The sequence below is a fragment of the Pongo abelii genome, chromosome 14 (assembly GCF_028885655.2).
Source record: "Pongo abelii isolate AG06213 chromosome 14, NHGRI_mPonAbe1-v2.0_pri, whole genome shotgun sequence".
Taxonomy (NCBI): domain Eukaryota; kingdom Metazoa; phylum Chordata; class Mammalia; order Primates; family Hominidae; genus Pongo; species Pongo abelii.
In genome coordinates, this window is record NC_071999.2 from 120,483,053 (window position 1) to 120,508,827 (window position 25,775).

At 48.0% G+C, this 25,775-nt stretch overlaps 1 protein-coding gene across 9 annotated transcripts; it reads left to right on the top strand.

The window, feature by feature from the left end:
* On the top strand, positions 1-25,775 carry UPF3A (UPF3A regulator of nonsense mediated mRNA decay). 9 transcript variants are annotated; one of them, XM_002824481.6, is made up of 11 exons: positions 1-685; positions 1,307-1,635; positions 1,901-2,007; positions 2,721-2,827; positions 6,211-6,309; positions 6,428-6,538; positions 11,385-11,440; positions 11,530-11,688; positions 18,701-18,861; positions 21,589-21,883; positions 24,758-25,775. In XM_002824481.6, exons 2-11 carry the CDS (start codon positions 1,429-1,431, stop codon positions 24,884-24,886), a joined length of 1,431 nt encoding a protein of 476 aa, XP_002824527.1. In that variant the 5' UTR covers positions 1-685; positions 1,307-1,428; the 3' UTR covers positions 24,887-25,775. The 9 variants fall into 9 exon arrangements, with proteins under 9 accessions (XP_002824527.1, XP_002824528.1, XP_054385308.1 ...); XM_002824482.6 differs by lacking the exon at positions 6,211-6,309 and having other exon boundaries at positions 1-1,635; XM_054529333.2 differs by lacking the exons at positions 18,701-18,861; positions 24,758-25,775 and having other exon boundaries at positions 1-1,635.

A 25,775-nucleotide genomic window follows, 5' to 3' on the forward strand; every position in this document is an offset into this window, starting at 1 on the left:
TCACAGTCCTTTTTATTATCCTAACTTAGTAACATGACTAGAGGTAAAATTAAATTTTTGAGTTAGATGATTGTTTAATATTTTAAAACGAGGGAAGACATACAAATAGATTGAGAGCAGTTTCTTTCTAAAGATAATCAGAATATATCTCCTATATTTTAAACACTACAGGAACAGTCAAAAGTTTAAAATAAATGGTTTCCACATTTTTTTATTCCCATCTCTCCCCCTCACTATATGGTAAAATATTTTATCTGGCAACCACGTTTTCCTACTTTTAATCACACACATCATCAGGGCTTTTGATCAGCCTAACTAGTCTTCCTACTCACTGAGTTGCGACGAAAGCCTGGTCTAGGCACTTTTACCACGGCCATGTTTTTGCTAAGATCCCTACAGACTGTGAACTATGAAAACCAACCCCTGGCCCCGCTTGTGGGTGCTGCAGAGCCGCGTGTGAACTGCTCCTAGGAAACCGCGTCTCTGGGCGGGGTGGCCCTCGGGATCCGCCTAAAAGCTTTTCTGCCAGTGACGCCCTTGGTCTCTGGATGTGTTCAAGCCTCAGTGATTTTACTTTCTGGTTTCTTGTGTGTGCTTGAGATTCTTGGGAGAAAGCGTGTTGCAGATGAAAAATGCAGCCTACATGAAAAAGAGAAGGGGAAAGCCATTTTAAAATAACTTCCATGTAAGTTACTGTAATCAAAGTGCTGCTGCCTGTGTGTTCATAAAAAAATATGTGCAACGGCCGGGAGCGGTGGCTCATGCCTGTAATCCCAGCACTTTGGGAGGCCGAGGTGGGCGGATCACTTGAGGTCAGGAGTTAGAGACCATCCTGGCCAACAAGGTGAAACCCCGTCTCTACTTTAAAAATTCAAAAAAATTAGCCAAGTGTGGTGGCGCGTGCCTGCAGGTCCCAGCTACTCAGGAGGCTCAGGCGGGAGACTCGCTTGAACCCAGGAGGCAGAGGATGCAGTGAGCCGAGATCGCGCCACTGCACTCCAGTCTGGGCGACAGAGCGAGACTGTCTCCAAAAAAATAAAAAAAAAAATTCAAATGCGAACCCGGATCTCATGGCGCCCCGGCCACGGAGAGCCTGGGGGAGTGGGATAAAAACGGTGCTGGGATGGGAGGGCGGCTTGTCCGCGAACTCCTCCCACCACGCCCGGACCACAGCCGCCGGCGCCCCGCTTCCGGGGCCGCCCTAAACCGCGGCCGCCGCTCCCTGAGGGACGGCCTGGCCCCGCGGAAAGCCAGGCTGTGTGGCCAGAGGTCACCAGCCCGACCCCGACCCCGACTCGTCCCGCAGCGCCCTGACCCCTTCGTGGGCGGCCGCGAGCGTCGCGGCCCGAGAGGGGCGGGGCTGGGGCGGCCGAGCTCTCGCGAGGTTTCGTCGGGGGCTGGCGGCTGCGGCTCGGCGGAGAGTGCGGGATGCGCTCGGAAAAGGAGGGGGCCGGAGGCCCTAGGGCGGCCGTTGCCGCGCGGGGCCCGAGCGGGAGGGAGAAGCTGTCGGCCCTAGAGGTGCAGTTCCACCGCGACTCGCAGCAGCAGGAGGCTGACACGCCGCCAACCTCGTCCTCCGGTTGCGGGGGCGGTGCGGGCAAACCTCGCGAGGAGAAGAGGACGGCCTTGAGCAAGGTGGGGACGGGGGCGGGGCGCGCAAACCTCGCAAGGAGAGGACGGCCCTAAGTTGGAGGGGGAGGCGGGAGTGGCGGGGGAGGCGGGAGTGGCGGGGGAGGCGGGAGTGGCGGGGGAGGCGGGAGTGGCGGGGGAGGCGGGAGTGGCGGGGGAGGCGGGAGTGGCGGGGGAGGCGGGGGCCGGGCCTCCCAGCGCGGTACGCGGTGCCTTTTGAGCTCCTCGTCCACGCTCCGCCGCGGTGGGAACGGCCGCGCGCTCCCCGCAGGTGGTCATCCGCCGCCTGCCCCCGGGCCTCACCAAGGAGCAGCTGGAGGAGCAGCTGCGCCCGCTGCCAGCACACGACTACTTCGAGTTCTTCGCCGCCGACCTGAGGTGAGGCCCGCCCCGAGGGGAGGAAGAGAGGGCGGAACCCAGAGCTCGGCGCCGGTGGCCGTCTCGTTGCCTTACGTTCCTTACCCTGATTTCTCGTTTATGGGAGTTGTGTGAGCTTTTTGAATAAATACATTTCAGTAAAACGTGTCAGTCCCGTCAAAGAAAAATACCACCAACAAAGAAACACAGATGTGGTTTACATTAAAAATGCGGGTGATTTTCAGGCGGCTAACGCTTAGGAAAACAGGTGCCTTTGAAAGTACCAGCGTTGCCCCCACCCCGGCGCCTCTCGGGCTTCCCTGCTCGTCCGCGGACGGGGCGCTGCGGGGCCGGGAGGGCGCCGGCTCTTCCTGTGGCCTCCACGCCGATACCGCAGCCAGTGCGGCTTTAAGTACCGGAGAGGGTCCCCAAGTCAGGAGAGTCTCTCGGCTCCACAGGTTCCTCTAGGAGTGCGCCCTGGCCTTGCCTTAGGGTTTCAGCCTCCGAGGACCGGTTCTGGGCAGTGGAGGAGGGACCTGAGTTCTGCCTCGTAAAGTTAACGTTTTGCGTTTGTTTTTGCTAAAGAATATCCAAGTTCTTACAATTAACTGAGATGATTTGGCACAAAAGTTTTATCTAAAGTAGTTTGTTGTGCCCAGAAAAGGAAAAAGAGGCTAAATTAATGGACTATTGTATTTTTCACTAACCATTTTCACTGTTATCTCTTATTTCAGTCTTTATCCTCATCTCTACTCAAGGGCATACATTAATTTTAGGAATCCTGATGACATCCTTCTTTTTAGAGAGCGTTTTGATGGATATATCTTCCTTGACAGCAAAGGTTGGATTATTGGTTTTTAAAAATCTATTATAATCTGTAGGTATACTAATGAAGAATTGCTAGAAAATTCGTGCTTTTTATTATTATTATTATTATTATTTGAGACAGGGTCTTGCTCTGTTGCCCAGGCTGTAGTGCAGCAGCCACAATCACGGCTCACTGCAGCCTCACACTCCGGCTCAAGCAATCCTCCAGCCTCCTAGTAGCAGGGACCACAGGTGTGTGCCACCATGATGGGCTGATTTAAAAAAAAAAATTTTGTAGAGACGGGGGTCTCACTGTGTTGCCCAGGCTGGTCTTGAACTCCTGGCTTCAAGTGATCCTCCCACCTCAGCCTCCCAAAGTGCTGGGATTACAGACGTGAGCCACAGCATCTGGTCTATTTGTGCATTTTAATTAAAAAGTTCTCAGACTAAAATAAGATAAATTTTGATTATGTTACTGTAATTATGTGAAGATATTAAAAATTGAAATTATTTAATTTTATTATTTAATCCAAAAAAAATCCAGAAATTCTGTGTAATAGTGACAGCCTATTTATGTATTATTAGAGAATGAAGGTTTTCATGAGTGAGTTTTTTGCATGAGAGAACTTGATCTTTTTAGGTTCTAAAACTAAATTATTTTACCTGTTTGATAGGAATTTTCCAAAATGTACACTGACTTCTATCTTCCTAAACAGCACTCTTCATGACTGTACCATTTATGATAATGTCACCAGGAAGTCACTGACTGCTGTTAAACAGCTTTGCCTGGGGAGACAGCAGTCTTCAACTCTACTCTGAATAGTTCCCTTACCAGTACTTCTAGGGTTCTGCTTTCATCTTTTTCCTTCTCTTCTCCTGTCAGGCTGTCTGCTGTTGTGTTCCTGGCTGTTAAGTTTGTGTACCTTTCACAGCAAGTTGTTTTCTGCCCTCCCATCCCCAGCCACCCTCTTCCGACTCCACGTGTTTTGACACTGATGAGTGTTTTCTTTTTCTCCAATGAGGGGTAAGGACTAGAAAGATTGTTAAAAAAATAAGCATTAGCCAAGCTAGTTCCTGTGACTAGAAGCAAATGTGATGCTTGAACTGACCTTTGTGTTCATTGCTCATTTATTCAGTAACTTACTCAGTTTCCGTTTTTCACTTAAAAAATATTGATGGGCCAGGCACAGTGGCTCACACCTGTAATCCCAGCACTTTAGGAGGCCAAGGCGGGTGGATCACGAGGTCAGGAGTTCGAGACCGGCCTGAGCAACAACGTGAAACCCCGTCTCTACTAAAAATACAAAAATTAGCCAGGCATGGTGGCAGGCGCCTGTAGTCCCAGCTACTCGGAAGACTGAGACAGGAGAATTGCTTGAACCTGGGAGGCGGAGGTTGCAGTGAGCCGAGATCATGCCACTGCATCCCAGCCGGGGTGATGGAGCGAAAAAATATGTATGTGTGTGTACGTGTATATATATGTGTGTGTGTGTGTGTATGTAAAATATATGTAACACGGCCAGGTGTGATGGCTCACTCCTGTAATCCCAGCACTTTGGGAGGCCGAGGCAGGTAGATCAGTTGAGGTCAGGGGTTTGAGACCAGCCTGGCCAAGATGGTGAAACCCTGTCTCTACTAAAAAAAAAAAAAAATTAGCCAGGCATCATGATACGTGCCTGTAATCTCAGCTACTTGGGAGACTGAGGCATGAGAATCACTTGAACCTGGGAGGCAGAGGTTGCAGTGAGCCAAGATCGTGTCACTACACTCTAGCCTTGGTGACAGAGTGAGACTCTGTCTCAAAAAAAAAAAAAAAGGTCAAAAAATTTATACCATACTGTTTTCCACAGTGACTGCGCCATTTTAGGTTCCCACCAGTAGTGAGGAAGGGGCCAGTCGTCCTCGTTTCTGGTTATCTTTGTTGTCGTTGTTGTTTTGTTTTTTAGAGATGGGGTCTCACTATGTTGCCCAGGCTGGTGTCAAACTCTTGAGCTCAAGCGATTCCCCCACATTGGCCTCCCAAAGTGCTGGGCTACAGGCGTGAGCCGCCGCCCTGCTGTTGTTTTTATGGTCTCTGGCCTAAGCCTGTGCTTTTGATGTCATGTGCAACCCATTGCCAAATCCATTGCCATGGAGCTTTTCCCCTGTGTTTTTTCCCAAGTGTTTTATGGTTTCAGGTCTTATATTTAGGTTTGATCCATATCGAGTTACTTTTTGTATATGGTGTTATGTAAGGGTCCAGCTTCATTATTCTGGCTGTGGATGTCCAGTTTTCCCAGCACCAGTTGTTGAAAAGACTTTCTTTTCCCCATTGAATGGTCTGGGCACCGTTTTCAAAAGTCAGTTGACCAAGTATTACAAAGGTTTATTTCTGGGCTCTCTATTTTATTCCCTTGATGGATGTGTCTGTCTGCATGGCAGTACCACACTGATTTCTTTCAGCTTTGGAATCAGGGAGTATGTCATCTGCCATTGAATGAGTATCCACTGTGTGCTAGACCTTGTGGGTGGAGCGGTGACTTGGACATCGTCCCTGCTGGTCCATTGCCCTGCCGTCCCCGAGTCTTGACTTTATTCTGGATAGTGGAGGTTGGCACAAAAACGTCTCCCAGTTAAAGGAGTTATAATTCAGTCACCTGACCATTAGTGACAAGTCAAAAAAAATGACTCAGTGGGTTTAGTGCCAAGGTAGCAGTGGGTAGCAGTGTACCATTTGATGATTAGCATATAGCCGGTTCTCTTAGTGAACGTTTCTCTTTGTGTATTTGCTTTTCCCCCACGTAGCGACAAAGTTAGTTTCTAATGACTTCCATTCTCTACTCTTATCAGAAGCAGATTTCACCTGGAATATTCTATAAACCCTTTGAAACCCTCTATTTTAGCCATGGTGTCTTCTAAGCAAAGTAATTTTTTTGAACTTAAATAACAAATTGATAGTTGAATTAACCTTTTAAAATAAAATATTAAGTGTAGCTAAGAAATCTGATTATTTAAAGGTATTCCAACAATAAATTATTTGGGATGGGGCTGGGGAGGTCAGGTTTATTGAGGTGTAAGTTACATATGGTAAAAGTCACCCTTTTAAAGTGAACAATTTGATGAATTTTGAACAACTTCAGTTATGCAACCACCATAACATGATGGATTGTTTTAGTAAATGTTCTTCTTACCATGAGTTCATCCTTGTTTAAGTCTGGAGTTTGCCATGTTAAGGTTGCAGGCGCTTGAAAGTGTAATAAAATTGTAGGTTTTTTAATCTTTTTTTTAATCTCTTACTGGAAGGATGAATTATAGTTTAAATAGTAATAATACATTGTCGTTGTTACACTTACTCTTTAAGTAAGCTAGGTCATTATTTTCCAAAATGAATGTAGTAGAATTTCAGAATGGCTTCTGGAACATGTTTCCTGTTAAAAGGCCTAGAATATCCTGCAGTGGTAGAGTTTGCTCCGTTCCAGAAGATAGCCAAAAAGAAGCTGAGAAAAAAAGATGCCAAGACTGGAAGCATCGAAGATGGTGAGCCCTTTCCAAGTGCTACGTTATGAAGCTGCCAAATTAAGAACACTGAGCAAATGTAATTCTCCCGTAGTTGGGAAAGTGTGTATTTATTTTCTTTCTGCTTTTTAATGTCTAGATCCAGAATATAAGAAGTTTTTAGAAACCTACTGTGTGGAGGAAGAGAAGACCAGTGCCAACCCTGAGACTCTGCTGGGGGAGATGGAGGCGAAGACAAGAGAGCTCATTGGTCTGTTTTGCTCATTTCTTCTCTTTTCTTTATTGAGAGATTTACTCGTAGAGGATATACGTTTTTTCTCTTTTTCTTGATTGTGATAACAAGTTGAAACTTGTTACAGGCTTGACAGAAATGTAGAGTGATTTCCAGTTTTGACAAAAGAATGGCAAGATGGCAGCATGGGAAAATATTTCTGAGCATTGGTTGATGGAGAGCACGTGATTTTTTTAGTTACGAGCATTTTAAGTTATGATGCTTCCGAATGAGCAGTGGAGAAGACACATGAATGGTCTGTTCCTGAGCGTCAGGGAAGGCATGTTGTGTCACGTAGTTGAAGTCAGCGGTCACAGACGGATGCCTCAGGAGCCCATAGGAATGAGATGTTTTGCTTGTGGTGAGGTCATGGTGCTGCTTCAACACAGATGCCAGGCTCCCTGAGCCAGGCCAACTTGTGGATAAGCCCAGCCAGAGCACAGAATCGAGTTTAAATCCAGCCTTCCACCCCATGCCCACAAGTGGTGTACTTTAGAAATAGTTACTTCCCAGTAGCATCGACATGAAAATCAGGCAAACTGTTGTCATTTAGTCCCAGACACACCTGGCAGTGTTTCTCCTCTCTGTGGATCTCCTTTCCTCAAAGCCCCCGTTCTTCACCTCTAATCTCTCCCGCCCAGGCTGTGCCCTGCCCATCCATCAAGATGGATGTACTTTGGGAGGCCAGGGTGGGCGGATCACAAGGTCAGGAGTTCGAGATCAGCCTGGCCGACATGGTGAAACCCCATCTCTACTAAAGATACAAAAAATTAGCAGGGCATGGTGATGCGCGCCTATAGTTCCAGCTACTGAGGAGGCTGAGGCAGGAGAATCGCTTGAACCCAGAAGGCACAGGTTGCAGTGAGCCGAGATCGCACCATTGCACTCCAGCCTGGTGACAGAGCGAGACTCCATCTCAAAAAACAAACAAAATTGATGTGACGTGACAGCCACATTGTTTATCGTTTATCTTCCTGTCTGTCTCCCACCACATAAACTCCCGTCTTATTTTGTCTCCCCAGTGGAACTATATTTTCATCTTCACGGTTGCAGCACAGAAAAGTTCAGGAATTTAGTAAATGTTGATTGAATTAATAAAAAAAGATCAATATTACTGAAATAGTCCATTCACTTTCTTCATTTGTCTGGTAATAAAGCTTTTTTTTCCCCACTCTGTTGCCCAGGCTGGAGTGCAGTGGCACAATCTCGGCTCACTGCAACCTCTGCCTTCCCAGTTTGGGCCATTCTTCTGCCTTAGCCTCCTGAGTAGCTGGGATTACAGGCACCTGCCATCATGCCCAGCTAATTTTTATATTTTTGTGGAGATGGGTTTCACCGTGTTGGCCAGGCTGGTCTTGAACTCCCGACCTGAGATGATCCGCCTGCCTCAGCCTCCCAAAGTACTGGGGTTACAGGCGTGAGTCACCACGCCTAGCCGTAATAAAGCTTTTGATCACTAAAGTAAACAAAATATGCTGAGGCTGCATGCTGCCTGGGCACTGACTTTGGGCCTCAGCATGGGGCCAAGTGGTGAACAGGTCGCACAAGGCCTCTGCCTGCCATCGGGGATGACAGGTAGGAAGCAAGAGCAGGACTAGTCCAGCCAGGGCACCTCAGTTTGTAATCAGTGCCACTGATGTGACAAAGTGGAATATGGGAGGGAAAGAGGTTGGGAGACTCCCTCCAAGATAGTGGTGGAGCTGGAGCTGAGACTGGCTGTGGGAGGGAAAGAGGTCAGGAGATGAGCTGAGACTGGCCGTGCTGAGCAGTGGAGGAAGGAAGTGCCAGCGGCAGGGCCGGCTGCTGTTGCTTTTCACTGCAGGCGCAGAGTGCAGGCTTGTGGGGCTGGCACACATGGGTGAGGGCAGCGTGGTTGGAGGTTCGGGGCACTGCAAGACGTTTAGATTCATTCCAGGGCAACTGGAAGCCACTGGGGGAGTGGCATGGTCTGATTATTTGTCCCCGTCACTCTGGTGGTGTCACATGGGATAGACTCTGGATGCCAAGAGATAAGCGTGTGTTTTGGAGGTGGACTGGACAGGACCGACAGACGGATAGGGTGTGGGAGGTAAGGGGGCAGGAAGAATTAAGACTCCAGTGCTTAGCTTGAACAGATGGGTGGATTGTGGCACCATTACACACAAGGGAACATGAGGGTAGGACAATATTGGGGGCAAAGTCAAGATTTCACTTAAGAACTTGATAAACTGAAGAAAAGCTAGAAGAAGGAAATTAGACATTAATTACAGGCCTCGCCTCTCTGCCCCTCCCGTTTCCATCTCACTTTGTTTTAAATGTCGCCTTGCATAGGATTGGTCACTTTAGGGCTGTTTTGAGACATACCTTTTTGGGGCAGACACTTGGCTCCTGCCGGGGTGGGGAGAGGGGGGCATGTCCTGGCACCTCCCCGAGAGTCTGCTGCACAGCTAGTGCTTCACAAAAGTTGACTGAATGAATGAATGAATTAATGTGGCTTAGAATCCACCATCTCTGATGGGAGCGATTAATTCATTCCAGGACTTGGCTGTAGAGTCTTCCTTGTTTTTGTGATTGCTGTCTCTATGTATTAAAAATTGAAAGTTGGCCGGGTGCTGTGGCTCAGACCTGTAATCCCAGCACTTTAGGAGGCTGAGGCAGGCAGATCATGAGGTCAAGAGATTGAGACCTTTCTGGCCAACATGGTGAAACCCCGTCTTTACTAAAAATACAAAAATTACCTGGGCGTGGTAGCATGCACCTGTAGTCCCAGCTACTTGGGAGGGTGAGGCAGGAGAATCGCTTGAACTCGGCAGGCGGAGGTTACAGTGAGCCGAGACCACGCCACTGCACTCCAGCCTGGCGACAAAGTGAGACTCCGTCTCAAAAAAAAAAAAAAAAATTTAGGCAATTCATGGCAGATTACCTTTTTCTTTTCTAAGCTTTTGGCCTCCAGTGGATTCTTCTGCACAGGTCTGAGAAGCACATGTTAAATGGAAATATTATAAGCTCTTACTGGCAAGGACTCTGGAGTTGTTGGGTTAGTCTGTGTTAAATGGAAATATTATAAGCTCTTACTGGCAAGGACTCTGGAGTTGTTGGGTTAGTCTGGTGCATAGGCCTTTAGAGCAGACAGGCCTGGGTTCAGCTCTGAGACTTCTGTTTACCTGTGTTCTGTTGCATGGTTGTGCGTATTCTGTCTGATAAATAACATACTTTTATGATGTGTAGAACACTTTCTTATTCAGGGTCTTACGTACTTTTCCCGTGATCCCTGTGGGGTGATGGGGCAGACATTTTATAGCAAGAGGAAGGTGGCAAGCGGAGTCTGGGGTCAGCCTCCCCGCACATCCAGGTGGTCTTGCCCTGCTCCTCCTGGCTGACAAGTTCAGGCCTTCCACAGAGCAGAGCAGAACCCTGGCTGATTTGAGATAATTTGCCCGTTGCAAAGAGCTGACCATTTACCTGAGCCAGTGTGCTGTACTCACCCTGAGCCAGAGTTCATGGTCAGCCCAGGGAATGTGGCATCTGTACCCGCATCAGCTCTTCCCTACAACCACTGTGCCTGGGGCAGGGCTCCTGGGACAATCAGCTCTTCCCTACAACCACAGACTGTCCCTGGGGAAGGGCTCCTGGGATAGGTGCCATTTCATCTATGATGTCAGGGTGGCAGGGGTCCTCAGTTCCAAGTAATGGATCCATGGCCAGGGCTTCTCCTATGATTCCTGATTCATTCCTGGTCCTCAGAATTCCAGAGATGATGTGTCAATTTTCAGGTACATCCAGGGATTCTTCCCAGCCGTGTTTAGTCTGAGATCTTACAGACCCACAGAATAGACCCAGACCGTCATCCCCCATCCTGTTTGTGTCCTTGTGTTGGTGGGATGTGGGGCCTGTCCACCTCAGTGCGAGTCCCTCTGAGGCGGGGCCTGTGGGGCCTCCAGCTTGCCTGGGCACCCACATCCAGGTCAGATCTGACAGGTCAGGCATGAAAGTGAAAGACCAAGTTAGAGTCTGTAGAAATGTTCATTCCCTAGTAGTTGGTGCCTTTTCTGAAATCAGCAGCGCCATATGGAGTCATTTTCTTTTTCTTTTTCTTTTTTTTTTTTTTGAGACTGAGTTTCACTGTTGTTGCCCAGGCTGGAGTGCATTGGCGCAATCTCGGCTCACTGCAACCTCCACCTCCCATGTTCAAGCAGTTTTCCTGCCTCAGCCTCCCGAGTAGCTGGGATTATAGGCACGCGCCATCATGCCCGGCTAATTTTGTATTTTTTCAGTAGAGATGGGGTTTCCTTATGTTGGTCAGGCTGGTGTTGAACTCCCAATTTAAGGTGATCTGCCCACCTTGGCCTCCCAAAGTGCTGGGATTACACGTGTGAGCCACCACGCCCGGCCCATGTGGAGTGATTTTCTAAACTGCAATCCAGAGTTGTGTGTCTTATCATTGGGATTTTATGGAGTATATATTGTAAGACATTACAGGAATCCATGTTATGTTAAAACCGTTGCTTGGAGAACGGAAAACGAAAAAGTTCTCAGAATATGTGATGTATCAAAGTAAATATATGTTATTTAATGATTTAAGGCACCTACAAAAATATCATCTTGTAATATTTTAAGCCTCTCTTAAGAATCAGGAATTATATGTCTACTATCTATAAAATTGTTGATATTTTCAAATTACTTGACCTGACAGTAATGGAATAAAAACTCCCCTGGAGACAGTGTGTAAATTTAAAAAGTAATGATATGGTTCCCCTATTTATTTTAATGATTACATTGAAAACAAGTATTTAAAATAAATCTTTCTTTAGGAGTTAAATACAGTATTACAATTTTTGTGTTTTAGCTAGAAGAACCACACCTCTTTTGGAATATATTAAAAATAGAAAATTAGAAAAGCAGGTAGGTCTGGCCTTTACCTGATGAACACCCTCCCTGCTTCTGCCATTCTCATCCAGGCAGTTTATACACATGCTCTTCCATGTCTTTAGAGAATTCGAGAAGAGAAGCGAGAAGAACGGAGGAGGAGAGAGTTAGAAAAGAAACGTTTGAGGGAAGAGGAAAAAAGAAGAAGAAGAGAAGAAGAAAGATGCAAAAAAAAAGAGACAGATAAACAGAAGAAAATTGCAGAGAAAGAAGTAAGGATTAAGGTAATTCTGAGGAAACATTTCCTTTTTCCACAAATAGTTCTGCTATAGTAATTATATTTTTACATATCTTAGTTCTTTAGAATTTTGAAAACATTCTGAATTAATCTAATATTGTGTTGTTATTTTTTTCCATCTTTTCCATCTTTCTTTCCATCCTACAGCAGTGGTTTTCACAGTGTGTCCTGAGCCCTGGGAGTCCTCAGGCTGCTGTTGGGTGCCTGTCCTCCTGGGTGTGCAGTGGGGAGCACACCCCACAAGAGCCCCACGCTGGCACACGTTGGGCTGCTGCTGATGCTCTGTTTTGTTTTGTTTTTTAACTTTGCAACTTTCATTTTCGGCTCAAGGCATACACGTGCAGGCGTGTTACATGTTCATTGTCAGCTCAAGGCGTACACGTGCAGGTGTGTTATGTGTTCATTTTCGACTCAAGGCATACACGTGCAGGTGTGTCACATGTTCATTTTCAGCTCAAGGCGTACACATGCAGGTGTGTTACGTGTTCATTTTCGACTCAAGGCGTACACGTGCAGGTGTGTTACGTGTTCATTTTCGGCTCAAGGCGTACATGTGCGGGTGTGTCACATGTTCATTTTCGACTCAAGGCGTACACGTGCAGGTGTGTTACGTGTTCATTTTTGGCTCAAGGCATACATGTGCGGGTGTGTCCCGTGTTCATTTTTGGCTCAAGGCATACATGTGCAGGTGTGTTACGTGTTCATTTTCGGCTCAAGGCGTACACGTGCAGGTGTGTCACATGGGTAAATCAAGTGTCACTGGGGTTTGGTGTGCAGATAATTTTGTTGCCCAGGTAATCAGCACAGTACCTGATGTTTTTCAGTCTTCACCCTCCTCCCATTCTCCACCCGCTATCTACATTTTCCTTTAAAAAAAAGTTTTCCTCCCAGCACTTTGGGAGGCCAAGGTGGGCAGATGACGAGGTCAGGAGTTCGAGATCACCCTAACTAACATGGTGAAACCCTGTCTCTACTAAAAATACAAAAATTAGCCAGGCATGGTGGCGGACGCCTTAATCCCAGCTACTCAGGAGGCTGAGGCAGGAGAATCGCGTGAACCTGGGAAGCAGAGGTTGCAGTGAGCCGAGATCGCGCCATTGCACTCCAGCCTGGGCGACAGAGCAAGACTCCGTCTCAAAAAGAAAAAAAATTTCCTGGCCGGGTGGGGTGGCTTACACCTATAATCTCAGCACTTTGGGAGACCGAGGCAGGCGGATTACTTGAGTTGAGGAGTTTGAGACCAGCCTGGCCAATATGGGGGAACCCCATCTCTACTAAAAACACAAAAATGAGCCGGACGTGGTGGTGTGTGCCTGGAATCCCAGCTACTCAGGAGGCTGAGGCAGGAGAATCGCTTGAACCCAGGAGGTGGAGGTTGCAGCGAGCCGGGATCGTGCCGCTGCACTCCAGCCTGGGCGACAGAGCGAGACTCTGTCTTAAAAAAAAAAAAAAAAGTTTTCCTGATTAAAAAATACACATTTGAAAACCACTGGTTTTGCCTTTCTGTGTGAAGGCTGACTCAGAACCGGGTTTTATCATTTCTTTTGTGGTAGCACTAATGAGTTTCTGTATTTCTTGCTGAGTTCTTTCTGTGACTGATACATTCATTTATGAGGGTGGTTTAATACATAGAGGGAATTTTTCTCTGTGTGAAATGTGTTGGCCAGAATTGGGACCAGCCATTACCTCCTCAGTACTAAACCTAGATTTGAACCTAAGGTATCACTCATTACTTATTATTTATTGAATACCTTATATTCAATAAAATTGTATAATATGAGGAAAAAAATGAAATGTCAGGACTTGGGGAAGGAAGATAGGTTAGGAAAAGGTGGGGAAGAGATCACTGAACCATAGATTTGTTTCTGATACGGTCAGCAGTCAAAAACAGAAAAGCTGGCTGGGTATGATGGCTCATTCCTGTAATCTCAGGATTTTGGGAGACCAGGGCGGGTGGATTGCTCTAGCCCAGGAGGTCAAGACCAGCCTGGGCAACAGAGAGAGACCCTGTTTCTGTTTTTTGTAGAGATGGGGGTCCCACTATATTGCCCAGGCTGGTCTTGTACTCTTGGACTCAAGTGATCTTTCTGCCTCACCCTCCCAAAGTTTGGGGATTACAGGTGTGAGCCACCGTGCCTTGCCTGGTTTAGCTTTTAATAAGCATCTGTGCTCAGTATGGGGGTCTTTCACTTCTAAATCATGTGGAAAATTGAAATTCTTTTAATGCCTGAAAAATGGAATCTGTGGAGAAATGCAAAAGAAGGTGTATCAACAGCTTAAAGAAAGACAGATGGCTCATGGCTGTTTTGCTATTTTTTTGTTTGGTTTTGGTGGGGGGGTTTGAGACAGGGTCTCAATGTGTCACCCAGGCTGGAGTGTAGTGGCGCAGTCACAGCTCACTGCAGCCTCTACCTCCCAGGCTCAAGTGATCCTCCCGCCTCAGCCTCCCATTACAGGGGTGCACCATCATACCTCAATAGCTAATTTTAAAAAAGATTTGTAGAAGTGGGGGTCTCACTATGTTGTCCAGGCTGGTCTTGAACTCCTGGGCTCAAGCGATCCTCCCACTGCTGGGATTAGAGGCATGAGCCACCATGCGTAGCACTCATGGCTATTCTTAATAAAGAGAAATATGGTTTGGGAGGCCGAGGTGGGCGTATCACGAGGTCAGGAGATCAAGACCATCTTGGCTAACACGGTGAAACCCCATGTTTACTAACAATACAAAATAGCTGGACATGGTGGCACACGCCTGTAGTCCCAGCTACTCAGGAGGCTGAGGCAGGAGAATCGCTTGAACCTGGGAAGCAGAGGTTGCAGTGAGCTGAGATCACGCCACTGCACTCCAGCCTGGGCGACAGAGCAAGACTCCATCTCAAAAAGGCTGGACGCGGTGGCTCACACCTTAATCCTAGCACTTTGGGAGGCTGAGGCAGGCGTATCATGAGGTCAGGAGATCAAGACCATCCTGGCTAACACGGTGAAACCCTATCTCTACTAAAAATACAAAAAATTAGCCGGGCGTGGTGGCAGGAGCCTGTAGTCCCAGCTACTCGGAAGGTTGAGGCAGGAGAATGGCGTGAAGCCGGGAGGCGGAGCTTGCGGTGAGCCAAGATTGTGCCACTGCACTCCAGCCTGGGCGACCGAGCAGGACTCCATCTCAAAAAAAAAAAGAAAAAAAGAAATATGGCACACAGAACAGCTCAGCTGTTTAATGTTCCTCTGAGGATGCTAAGCAGTGAGCTTATGTGTGGCCACATGGGTGAACACACACAGGTGAGGGCTGGGAGGGAGCACAGCTGCCCATTCGCTCCACTTGGCCATCGGAAGCCTTGCAGGGCGTGGCAGAGCTGGCCTGCTCCCCAGCTCATCTCCAGCGGCTCTGGCCTGCTTCCCAGCTCGTCTCCAGCGGCACTGGCCTGCTCCCCAGCTCGTCTGCAGCGGCACTGGCCTGCTCCCCAGCTCGTCTCCAGCGGCACTGGCCTGCTCCCCAGCTCGTCTCCAGCGGCACTGGCCTGCTCCCCAGCTCGTCTCCAGCGGCACTGGCCTGCTCCCCAGCTCGTCTCCAGCGGCACTGGCCTGCTCCCCAGCTCGTCTCCAGCGGCTCTGGCCTGCTGGTTTCTCTTGAATGCACCAGCGGATTCCACCTCAGGCCTCCGCACGTTTCCCTCACAGGGACTTCCCCAGATGTGCCCGTGGCTCCTTCTTGGCATCTGGTCTTAGTTCCCGTCTTGGCTCTGCAGAGAGCCCTCCTGGACCCTCCTCTTCCTGCATCTCTGATGCTTTACTCTCCCTTCGTGTGTGTTCATAGCCTTTGATGCTACCTGAGGTTTTCTTACTCCTTTGTTTCCTTTTTCATATTTTTGCCACTGTTCACAGCGTTCCCCCTTGACCACCATTGCCTCAGGTGGCGCATCAGGCACGAGTCCCTTCAAGGCGGGGGCACCTCTTGTCTCATTCACAGCCATTCCCTAGTGCCTAGCACAGGGTCTTAGTCCGTGGTTCCTGCACACAGCTCCTCAGACCCCGGGAATCTGCAGTAATATGAGTGTCTTATATGCCAATGAGAGGACTAGGGGCTGGGGGCCCCAGGCAGCTTCAGGATGGGGACTAATTGCCAGAAAGACCAAGGCAGGACTAGAGGGTTGGGACTTTCAGTCCCACCCTAGCCTCCGAGAGGGCAGAGGGCCTAGAGAGAGGTCACCGGTGGCCAGTGACTTAATCAGTCACACCTACATCATGAAACTTTAATAATGCCTAAAGACAGGGCTTCCAGGGGCCAGGCACGGTGGCTCACACCTGTAATCCCAGCATTTTGGGAGGCCGAGGCGGGTGGATCCCGAGGTCAGGAGTTTGAGACCAGGCTGGCTAATATGGTGAAACCCCGTCTCTACTAAAAATACAAAAATTAGCCAGGCGTGGTGGCACATGCCTGTAGTCCCAGTTACTCAGGAGGCTGAGGCAGAAGAATCGCTTGAACCCAGGAGGCGAAGGTGCAGTGAGCCAAGATCGCGTCACTGCAGTCTAGCTTGGATGACAGAGCAAGACTCCATCTCAAAAAAAAAAAGACGGGGCTTCCGGGTTGGTGAGCACATCAAGGTGCTGGGGGCGCGATTACTGCATGGAAGCTCCAAGCACCACTGCACCGTACCCCATACCCACTTTGTGCATTTTTTCCGTTTGGCTGTTCTGGGTTGTATCCTTTATGATAAGCCAATAATCGAGAAGACATTGCCTTTCTGAGTTCCGTGAGTCATTTCAGCAACTTACCAAATCTGAGGAGAGGCCATCGGGAACCCCTGAATTTATTGCTGATTGGTCAGAAGTACCGGTGACACACTGGGACTTGGAACTGTCATCTGAAAGGGGGGCAGTCTTGTGGGACTGAGCCCTTGACTTGTGGGTTCTGGTGCTAACTCCAGGTCGGTGGTCTCAGAGTTGAGTTGAATGTGGAGCACGCAGCTGGTGTCAGAGAGGTGGTATTGAAAAAGACGTACAGTGTCAGAAATGTTATAAGAACAGTTCCTAGGCACACAGGATATTTGTTGAATGGGTGGATGGAGATTTGCACTTCCTATGGCTCACATTTATTGCAGACATATTACTGTTGCAATTTTTATAAAAGATGGACAGTTACCAGAAAGGAAATGTTTAAGTTCCCAGATTCCACATAGGCAGAATAAGAGGACGTTCACAGCTGACACGGGGCCCACGCTTGATGAGAAGCGGCTTCCAGTGCTCCACCTTGCATGATGCGTTGTGTTCCCAAGTGAACGCGTGTGATTGAATGCATCTGTGTATGGTCTTGCTATGCTGCAATTATGAGTGAGAACAGAATTCTCAGATGTACACCTTCCATTTCTGTTCTACAAATGATCTGTGGTGCTTCCATTTCTTTTTTTTTCTTTTTTTTTCTCCCTTTTCTCAAGTTAGCTGAGGTGCTTTAGTTTCAAAAACTATACAGAGAGCAGGGAGAAAGGCCCAGGGGCATACAGGGCAGATGAAATATGTCGTGGCGACTTGTTCATTAATTCTGTTTCAGTAAAGAGAATAATCAGTGTTTTGAAAACTATAAACTATTCTAAAAATCAATAGGAAGCAGCCTTTTAAAAAATTTTTTTTCCTTATTACAAAACTAATACTTGTCTATTTCAGGAAAACTAGACCCTATAGATGAAAGGAAATAAGGTCATTTCAGTTCTGCCATCTAGAAATAATCACTGTTGGCTGGGCACGGTAGCTCATGCCTGTAGTCACAGCACTTTGGGAGGCCAACGCTGGGGGATCACAAGGTCAGGAGTTCAAGACCAGCCTGGCCAACATGGTGAAATCCCGTCTCTACTAAAAATACAAAAATTAGCCAGGCATGGTGGCAGGAGCCTGTAATCCCAGCTACTTGGGAGGCTGAGGCAGGAGAATTGCTTGAACCAGGGCGGCAGAGGTTGCAGTTAGCTGAGATCAAGCCACTGCACGCCAGCCTGGGTGACAGAGTGAGACGTCGTCTCAAAAAAAACAAAAAACAAACAAAAACTACAAAAATTAGCCAGGTGTGGTGGCACGCCCCTGTAGTCCTGGCTACTCAGGAGGCTGAGGCAGTAGAATCGCTTGAACCCAGGAGACGGAGGTTGCAGTGAGCCAAGATTGCGCCACTGCACTCCAACCTGGACGACAGAGCGAGACTCCATCTCAAAAAAGGAAATAATCACTATTAACACAGTGCTGCAGAGCCCTTTAGATGGTGGTGTGTGTGTGAACATAAATAGAAGTGGGGGCTGGGCACGGTGGCTCACGCCCGTAATCCCAGCACTTTGGGAGGCCAGGGTGGGTGGATCGCCTGAGGTCAGGGGTTTGAGATCAGCCTGGCCAACATACTGAAACCCCGTCTCTACTAAAAATACAAAAAATTAGCTGAGCATGGTAGTGGGCGCCTGTAATCCCAGCTACTTGGGAGGCTGTGACAGGAGAATCACTTGAACCCGAGAGGAGGAGGTTGCAGTGAGCCAAGATCGTGCCATTGCACTCCAGCCTGGGCAACAAGAGTGAAACTCCGTCTCAAAAAAAAAAAAAAAAAAATTAGGCGTGGTGGCGCATGCCTATCGTCCCAGCTACTCAGGAGGTAGAGGCAGGAGAATCAACTTGAACCCTGGAGGCGGAGGCTGCAGTGAGCCGCCTGGGCGACAGAGCGAGACTCTGTCTCAAAAAAAAAAAAGTATAAGTGAGGTTGTGGTGCATGTTCTGTTTTTTAGCCCTTTATTCATTACATGAACATCTTTGTATCACATTAACCTACCTTACTTTTCATGACTAAAAAATACTTCATTCACTGAATGTTCCACCACGTATTAAACCAAAAACCTCATTTTTGGACCTTTAGCTTTAATTCTTTGCTGTGCAAACATTTGGCTTCAACATTGGGGTATATTTGTAATTATTTCTTTAACAGCTTCTTTTAAAATATGCTCTTGAGGTGACATTTTACTAACATTGTAATTTCTCAGCTTCTTAAGAAACCAGAAAAGGGAGAGGAACCAACCACAGAGAAACCAAAAGAAAGAGGAGAGGAGATTGATACTGGAGGTGGCAAGCAGGAATCCTGTGCCCCCGGTGCAGTCGTAAAAGCCAGGCTCGTGGAAGGCTCGCTGGAGGAGCCCCAGGAGACGTGAGCTTGCTTTCATTGTTATGACCTCGTCAGCTCCCAGTCATGGTGACGTAGGTTTTGTCAATACGAGTATGCCTATTTCACACTGTTCTTGGAATCCAAGACTTTCCAGAGTGTGCGAGTACACGTTAGCCTTCATTTCCCATCAGCGTGGCAGGAACTTGGTGAGCTCGTCTTGTCTGCAGTCTCAAGTCTGTCTTCAGATCGGGGTATTTCTTCCTGTTGTTTGCTTTGCTTTTGCCTCCATGTCCTCCTTTTACTCCTGAGCCGCCTCCTGGATTCCTGCTGTTGCATGTCAGGTTTTCAGGATCTGTCTTCACAGTCTTTCTTTGTTTTTTGTTTTTTTTTTTAATTTTTCTCTGTGATATCTTGCCCTTTGCTCTTTTATCCCCCTTGCAATTTATCTACAGAATTGCATATTTGGGAACCCCTCTTATAGGGCTGGCAGATCTTTTGTGATAGAGAAACAGAATTTTAAGTGCTGTGATCCTTTGGTTGAAGCTGTCCCTGGCTCCTCTGGCTGTGGATCTTGACCAGCAGCTTTGGCTGTGCACTGTGGGTCCTCCCTTTTTCTTTTCCTTTGCTGCATATGACAGTGCAGCTCTGTGGAGGGAACAGCTCTGTGGAGGGAGCTCATCTGCGAAAGGGACAGACACAGCAGTATCTGACCAGTGGGCCAGAGAGACCAGCCAGATGCCAGTCAGGAGGGATCCTGTCCCTGTTGCTCCTGGCACGCACCATCCTCAGGGCCCCAGGCACCTGGGCTTACTTTCCCCTCCAGGACTCCTGCCCACTCACCGCATCTCACCACCCACAGTCTCCTGGTGCCCAGGCCACTTGGCTCACAGGGGATGGTGGACGTGGATTTTAGGTGGGGAGACTAATGGGGTTAGGCTGCCAACTTCCCAGAGTCACGGTCATAGGTGTGATTTCTCACTGCCTTTCGTTCAGAGTTGATGAAGTATTTTTTCTACTTCTTGGGAGTTTTGGTTTATTGCTTTGTTTATAAAATTTATATATGATTATCAAATCCATGATTGTGAAGCACTGTGATTATGTTCCAGGTGTTGTTACTGTGACTGTTTATGACACAGCAGTGCCTACTGCCACGTGTCTGGTGTGAATTCATACTTAGTTACAGATCCTTATGGTCCCCACCAGCCCTGCCAAATGAGCGAAGCAGCCATTTATTTACTATTCACTTAATATTCTGATAAATGTATAAAGATAATTAATCTGCCATTATTAAATGTCAGTTAATTTTACTCTGCACATCATGATGGATGTGCACCTGGGCTCCCAGGACAGCCACTGGACCACTTTAGTCTCAGTCACTTTATCTGTAGAAAAGAAGGTTTATTTTATTTTATTTTATTTTTATTTTACTTTTGAGACAAAGTGTCGCCCTGTCGCCCAGGCTGGAGTGCAGTGGCACGATCTCGGCTCACTGCAACCTCCGCCTCCCAGGTTTAAGCAATTCTCCTGCTTCAGCCTCCCGAGTAGGTGGGATTACAGGCACCTGCCACCATGCCCGGCTAATTTTTGTTTTTTTGAAACGGAGTTTTCCTCTTGTTGCCCAGGTTGGAGTGCGATGGTGCGATCTCAGCTCACCACAACCTCTGCCTCCTGGATTCATGCAATTCTCCTGCCTCAGCCTCCTGAGTAGCTGGGATTACAGGCATGCCCCTCCATGCCTGCCTAATTTTGTATTTTAAGTAGAGACAGGGTTTCTCCATGTTAGTCAGGCTGGTCTCGAACTCCTGATTTTAGGAGATCCGCCTGCCTTGGTCTCCCAAAGTGCTGGGATTACAGGCGTGAGCTGCTGTGCCTGGCCTAATTTTTGTATTTTTAATAGAGACAGGATTTCGTCATGTTGGCCAGGCTGCTCTCAACCTCCTGACCTCAAATGATCTGCCTGCCCCTGGCGTCCCAGAGTGCTGGGATTACAGGCACATGCCACCACACCTGGCTAATTTTTGTATTTTCAGTAGAGAGGGGGCTTCACCATGTTGACCAGGCTGGTCTCCAACTCCTGACCTCAGGTGATCCCACCCACCTTGGCCTCCCAAAGTGCTGGGATTACAGGCGTGAGACACCACGCCTGGTCAAAAGAAGGTATTTACTTTGGAGGGTTATTGAGAATTAGAAAATATGTATAAAAAGTACCTTAGCATGGCCAGGTGCGGTGGCTCACACCTGTAATCCCAGCACTTTGGGAGGCCAAGATGGGGGGATCATGAGGTCAGGAGATCGAGACCATCCTGACTAACACAGTGAAACCCCGTCTCTACTAAAAATACAAAAAAAATTAGCCGGGCGTGGTGGCGGGCACCTGTAGTCCCAGCTACTCGGGAGGCTGAGGCAGGAGAATGGCGTGAACCCGGGAGGCGGAGCTTTCAGTGAGCTGAGATCGCGCCATTGCACTCCAGCCTGGGTGACAGGGTGAGACTCGATCTCAGAAAAAAAAAAAAAAAAAGTACCTTAGTGTAAGGCATATTGCCTATCTGTCACTCAACTGAAATGACAGATATTATTACTATGATTTATTCCTCTTTGTAGTGGTTTTTATCAGTGTCTGCTGTGTGCCCATTGCAGTGCAGCCTCAGCAGTGCAGCGCTGAGCACTTCGCACCGGTCCCTGTTGTCTGGGAACCTGCGGTCTAGAAAGGAGGGTGGGCAGCCAACTGGCAGTTTACTGCAATTGCTGATCATTTGTGTTGAATCATAGGTCACACAGCAGCAGTGATAAAGAGCACAGGGATGTGGAGAGATCTCAAGAACAAGAATCTGAAGCACAAAGACACCATGTGGATGACGGCAGGAGGCACAGAGCTCACCATGAGCCTGACCGGCTTTCCAGAAGGAGTGAGGATGAGCAGAGATGGGGGAAAGGACCTGGCCAAGACAGAGGGAAGAAGGGGAGCCAGGACAGCGGGGCTCCAGGGGAGGCCGTGGAGAGACTGGGAAGAGCGCAGAGGTGTGACGACAGTCCAGCACCCAGAAAAGAGCGACTGGCAAACAAGGTTTTTATTAAACCCAAAAAGAAAAATGTGTCTGGCTGTCTTAAGGTCCAGGCTGCACGCTGACCATGTCGCCCCCACTTGACCTTGTGTCTTGGGGAACGCGGTGCTTTGAGCATTTTCAAGAGCAGTTATTCCTGAAAGTCAGATCCTAGAGTGAGACTAGTCACCATCTTTTCTCAGAGAATCAAATTATTTTTCACCAGGAAAAAGAAAGATTTTATTTAGTATAAAACTAGCACGTTTATATGATTCACTTGAGAATAAGATTATTAAGTTTACCCTTGAGACAGGAAGGAAAGTTTTAATGATATTTCATGGAGATTTCTTCCACATTATTAACAACATTCTGATTATTAGTGAATATTCCCATGGCTGACAAACACCTGTAAGTTAGTTCTGCATGGATGGTGAGCACAGGACTGTGGTTACCCCCTTAGCCAAGCAAACAGCTTTTTTTTTTCCAGAAGCTAATTTTTGTTCAGATTGCATTTTCCCAGCGCAGCACTACAGATGGCATCACCTTTCTGACAGCACCAGGCCCCACCCCGGCCTCCCAGCAAACTGAAGGCTGCCTGGGGTTCCAGTTGCCACTCACCTCCCTCCCCATGTCTAACCCCTGGCAGCCACTGTCTGTTCTCTGCCTCTGTGATTTTGTCATTTCAAGAATGCTTGATAAATGGAAACACACAGCATGTGAGCTTTGGGAGTGGGTTTCTTCACTCAGCCTAATTCCTTTCAGATCCTTCCAGGTTGTGTGTATGAACGATGTTCACTTTGAAAATGTTTCAGTGTAGCTGGCCGTGGTGGCTCACGCCTATAATCCCAGCACTTTGGGAGGCCGAGGCGGGCAGATCACCTGAGGTCAGGAGTTCGAGACCAGCCTGGCCAACATGGCGAAACCCCGTCTCTACTAAAAATACAAAAAATAGCTGGGCGTGGTGGCGCACCTGTAATCCCAGCTACTCAGGAGGCTGAGGCAGGAGAATTGCTTGAACCTGGGAGGCAGAGGTTGCAGTGAGCCAAGATGATGCCATTGCACTCCAGCCTGGGCAACAAAAGCAAAATTACGTCTAAAAAAAAAAGTTTCAGTGAAGTCGAGGCTGAAAGCCAGAGGAGAGCCTTCTTGTCTTCACCCTTGAATGAACACCTCTAGAATACTCCACAGTTTCCTGGGGTTGCCTGGACCTCGGGGTGCACAAAGTACAGCCATGCGTCTTTTTGATAGGGAGTTGCTCATAGCAGTCCTCAGTCTTCAGTTGCCTTATTTTAGCAGTGGTGAATGGCCTGGTGTTCCCCCCGACCTGAGGGGGGGGGGGATTTGCTCCTCTGTTTAGCCTCACAGTGCTGTGATGGGAATGAGGCGCTGTGTGCAGGAGCTACTTTCCCGGGAGCATGGCATTTGTCATGTACTTCTAAGGTCAGGCTCCATGCTCCATCTGTGTATACAGGTATTGCCCTGGTTAGAAGAAGAATTGTCGGCCCGGTGCGGTGGTTCATGCCTATAATGCCAGCACTTTGGGAGGCCAAGGCAGGTGGAACACCTGAGGTCAGGAGTTCGAGACCAGCCTGGCCAACATAGTGAAACCCCATCTCTACTGAAAATATAAAAATTAACCGGGCATGGTGACACATGCCTGTAATCCCAGCTACTCAGGAGGCTGAGGCAGAAGCATCACTTGAACCCAGGAGGCAGAGGTTGCAATGAGCCCAGATTGCACCATTGCACTCCAGCCTAGGCAACAAGAGTGTAACTTTGTCTCAGAAAAAAAAAAAAAACAGAGCTGTGCATGCTGGCTCCAGGCAGCCTGTCTCTACCCCACAGGAGTATTCAGGTCCAGGGGCCTGCTGAGCCTGTTCCACCCCTCCCACTGGTCAGGTTCATACCAAGGAAAAGAAAATTAAGTTAAACCCCCTGGTGGTAACCAGATGTGGGCTTCCACACACAGTCCAGGAGGAGGTAGAGGTGAGCTGGTGAATCCTGGAGAAGGAGTGCATGAGATGTGCCCACATGGCCGTCCTTGCAGCCCACACTTGGGCTCCTGGTGGCTGTTGGAGGCTAAGGCTGCAGCTCTGCAGGGAGAATAGGCAGGGAGCGGGAGGCACGTGGAGCAGGAGGCTCAGGGAAGCTGGAAGCCGTCTTCCTCCTCTGCCACCCCTTCAGTGCTGGGGCAGGGCTGGTGGCCCCATCAGGGAGGAATTGTGCTGCTGTCGCTGCTGACACTGGCCTTCAGGGCCACTCCATGCTTCCTGGCTGTTGCCTTCTTCAGGCCCCAACAGCTGCCCTTCATGGACTTCATGGGTCATTTTTATTGCTTCGCCTCCAGGAGTTTAATAAAATGATGGGGTGATGTTTTCTAAAAAGGGACCAGTTCAGTTTCCCTGCTGGTAGATGCTAGGCAGGGATAAGCCCCGTGGAAATTGCTTACTACTCATGTTAATAAGTTTTAGTTGGCAGATCTGAAACCATCTCTGAGGGTCCACTTTTGGACCCTCTCTGAGGGTCCACTTTTGTTCACTTCCAAACTCAGAGGGGGATGCCGTGATTGTACTGTTCCCACAGATTACATGTTCCCACAGATTACATGTTCACTTCCAAACTCAGGGGGGGATGCCGTGATTGTACTGTTCCCACAGATTACATGTTCTTGTTTGAGCAATAACATTTGCCCAGATAGCCAGTGTTTACATGGCTTTTTTAATTGCCTTAGAATGCCTGGTTTCTGAGATAGTGCTGTGAAAAAAGGGCTGATTTTTAGCTGCCTGGTTGATTTTCTTTGGACAATTCATATCATCAAGTTCTAGAAGTACAGGGAGATATTGACCCTTCTGTGTTGCCACCTCTTGGAAGAGTAACATGCCCTCTTATCCTGGCAGGACCGGCCAGCCTTGCAGCTGTATGATCCAGGAGCTCGCTTCCGAGCGCGAGAGTGTGGCGGAAGCAGGAGGATCTGCAAGGCAGAAGGTTCGGGGACTGGTCCTGAGAGGAGGGAAGAGGCAGAGTGAGTCACTGCATGCACCTGGCCTCCATGGACGAGCGAGGGCATCCCAGAAACGTGTAAATGACCGTGAGTGTGACTGGGAAGGAGAACTTACTCCTTACCAGGAAACTGGAAGCTAAAAATACAGAGGATGACACAGAAACACGCAGAAACCATTCTAAAGAAAGTAGTGATCTTGTATTAAATTGAGCAGAATTCTCACAGATTTTACCATTCCTGTTATAAACTGGTATTTGTTGTTTAGCCAAAACAGAAAATGATTTACACTGGATAGTAGAAAAATACGTGTAAAATAGGGAAGAAAGTTAGTATTGGATCAGTGTGAGTCCTGAAGCACTTTCAGTGCTGTGAGAACGACATCCACTTTGGGTTTCATTCGTTTGTAAGCAGAGGAGCTGTCAGTCACTCGTGCTTCTCGGTGGCCTCTGAGCCATAGTGTCGAGTAAAGAGCAGTTCTTGTTTGTTAAAACCTTTGTGAGTCAGCCATGCCTGCAGAGTGTGCTGTGTTTTAGTCCTGGTAGGAATATTTATCAGAGCTCACACTATCTAAAACCCAACAGCTGCAACTATTGCCCTTTCAACAGTTTTGCCACTGACCGGATAAAAACGGTTTCAGTCTTTGGATGGATGTGTTTGTGGTTTGTAACTGTTAGGTTTAAACCATGGTTTAAGAATTTGCCCAAATAACAGAAATTTTGTTCGGGAAGGGATAAACTAAGTATAGCATATAGAGCATGTGTTTGAGTTTTAGATACTTTATTTGTAAATACTTAAAATAGCTTTCTGAAACCGTGCATTCTGTAGTTTCTTCCTTTCAGTGAAATTGTTAAATGTTAATGTATTTTTGGCACTGCGATTTTAACCATTTATTAAATAAAAATTTTGTTAAAGAA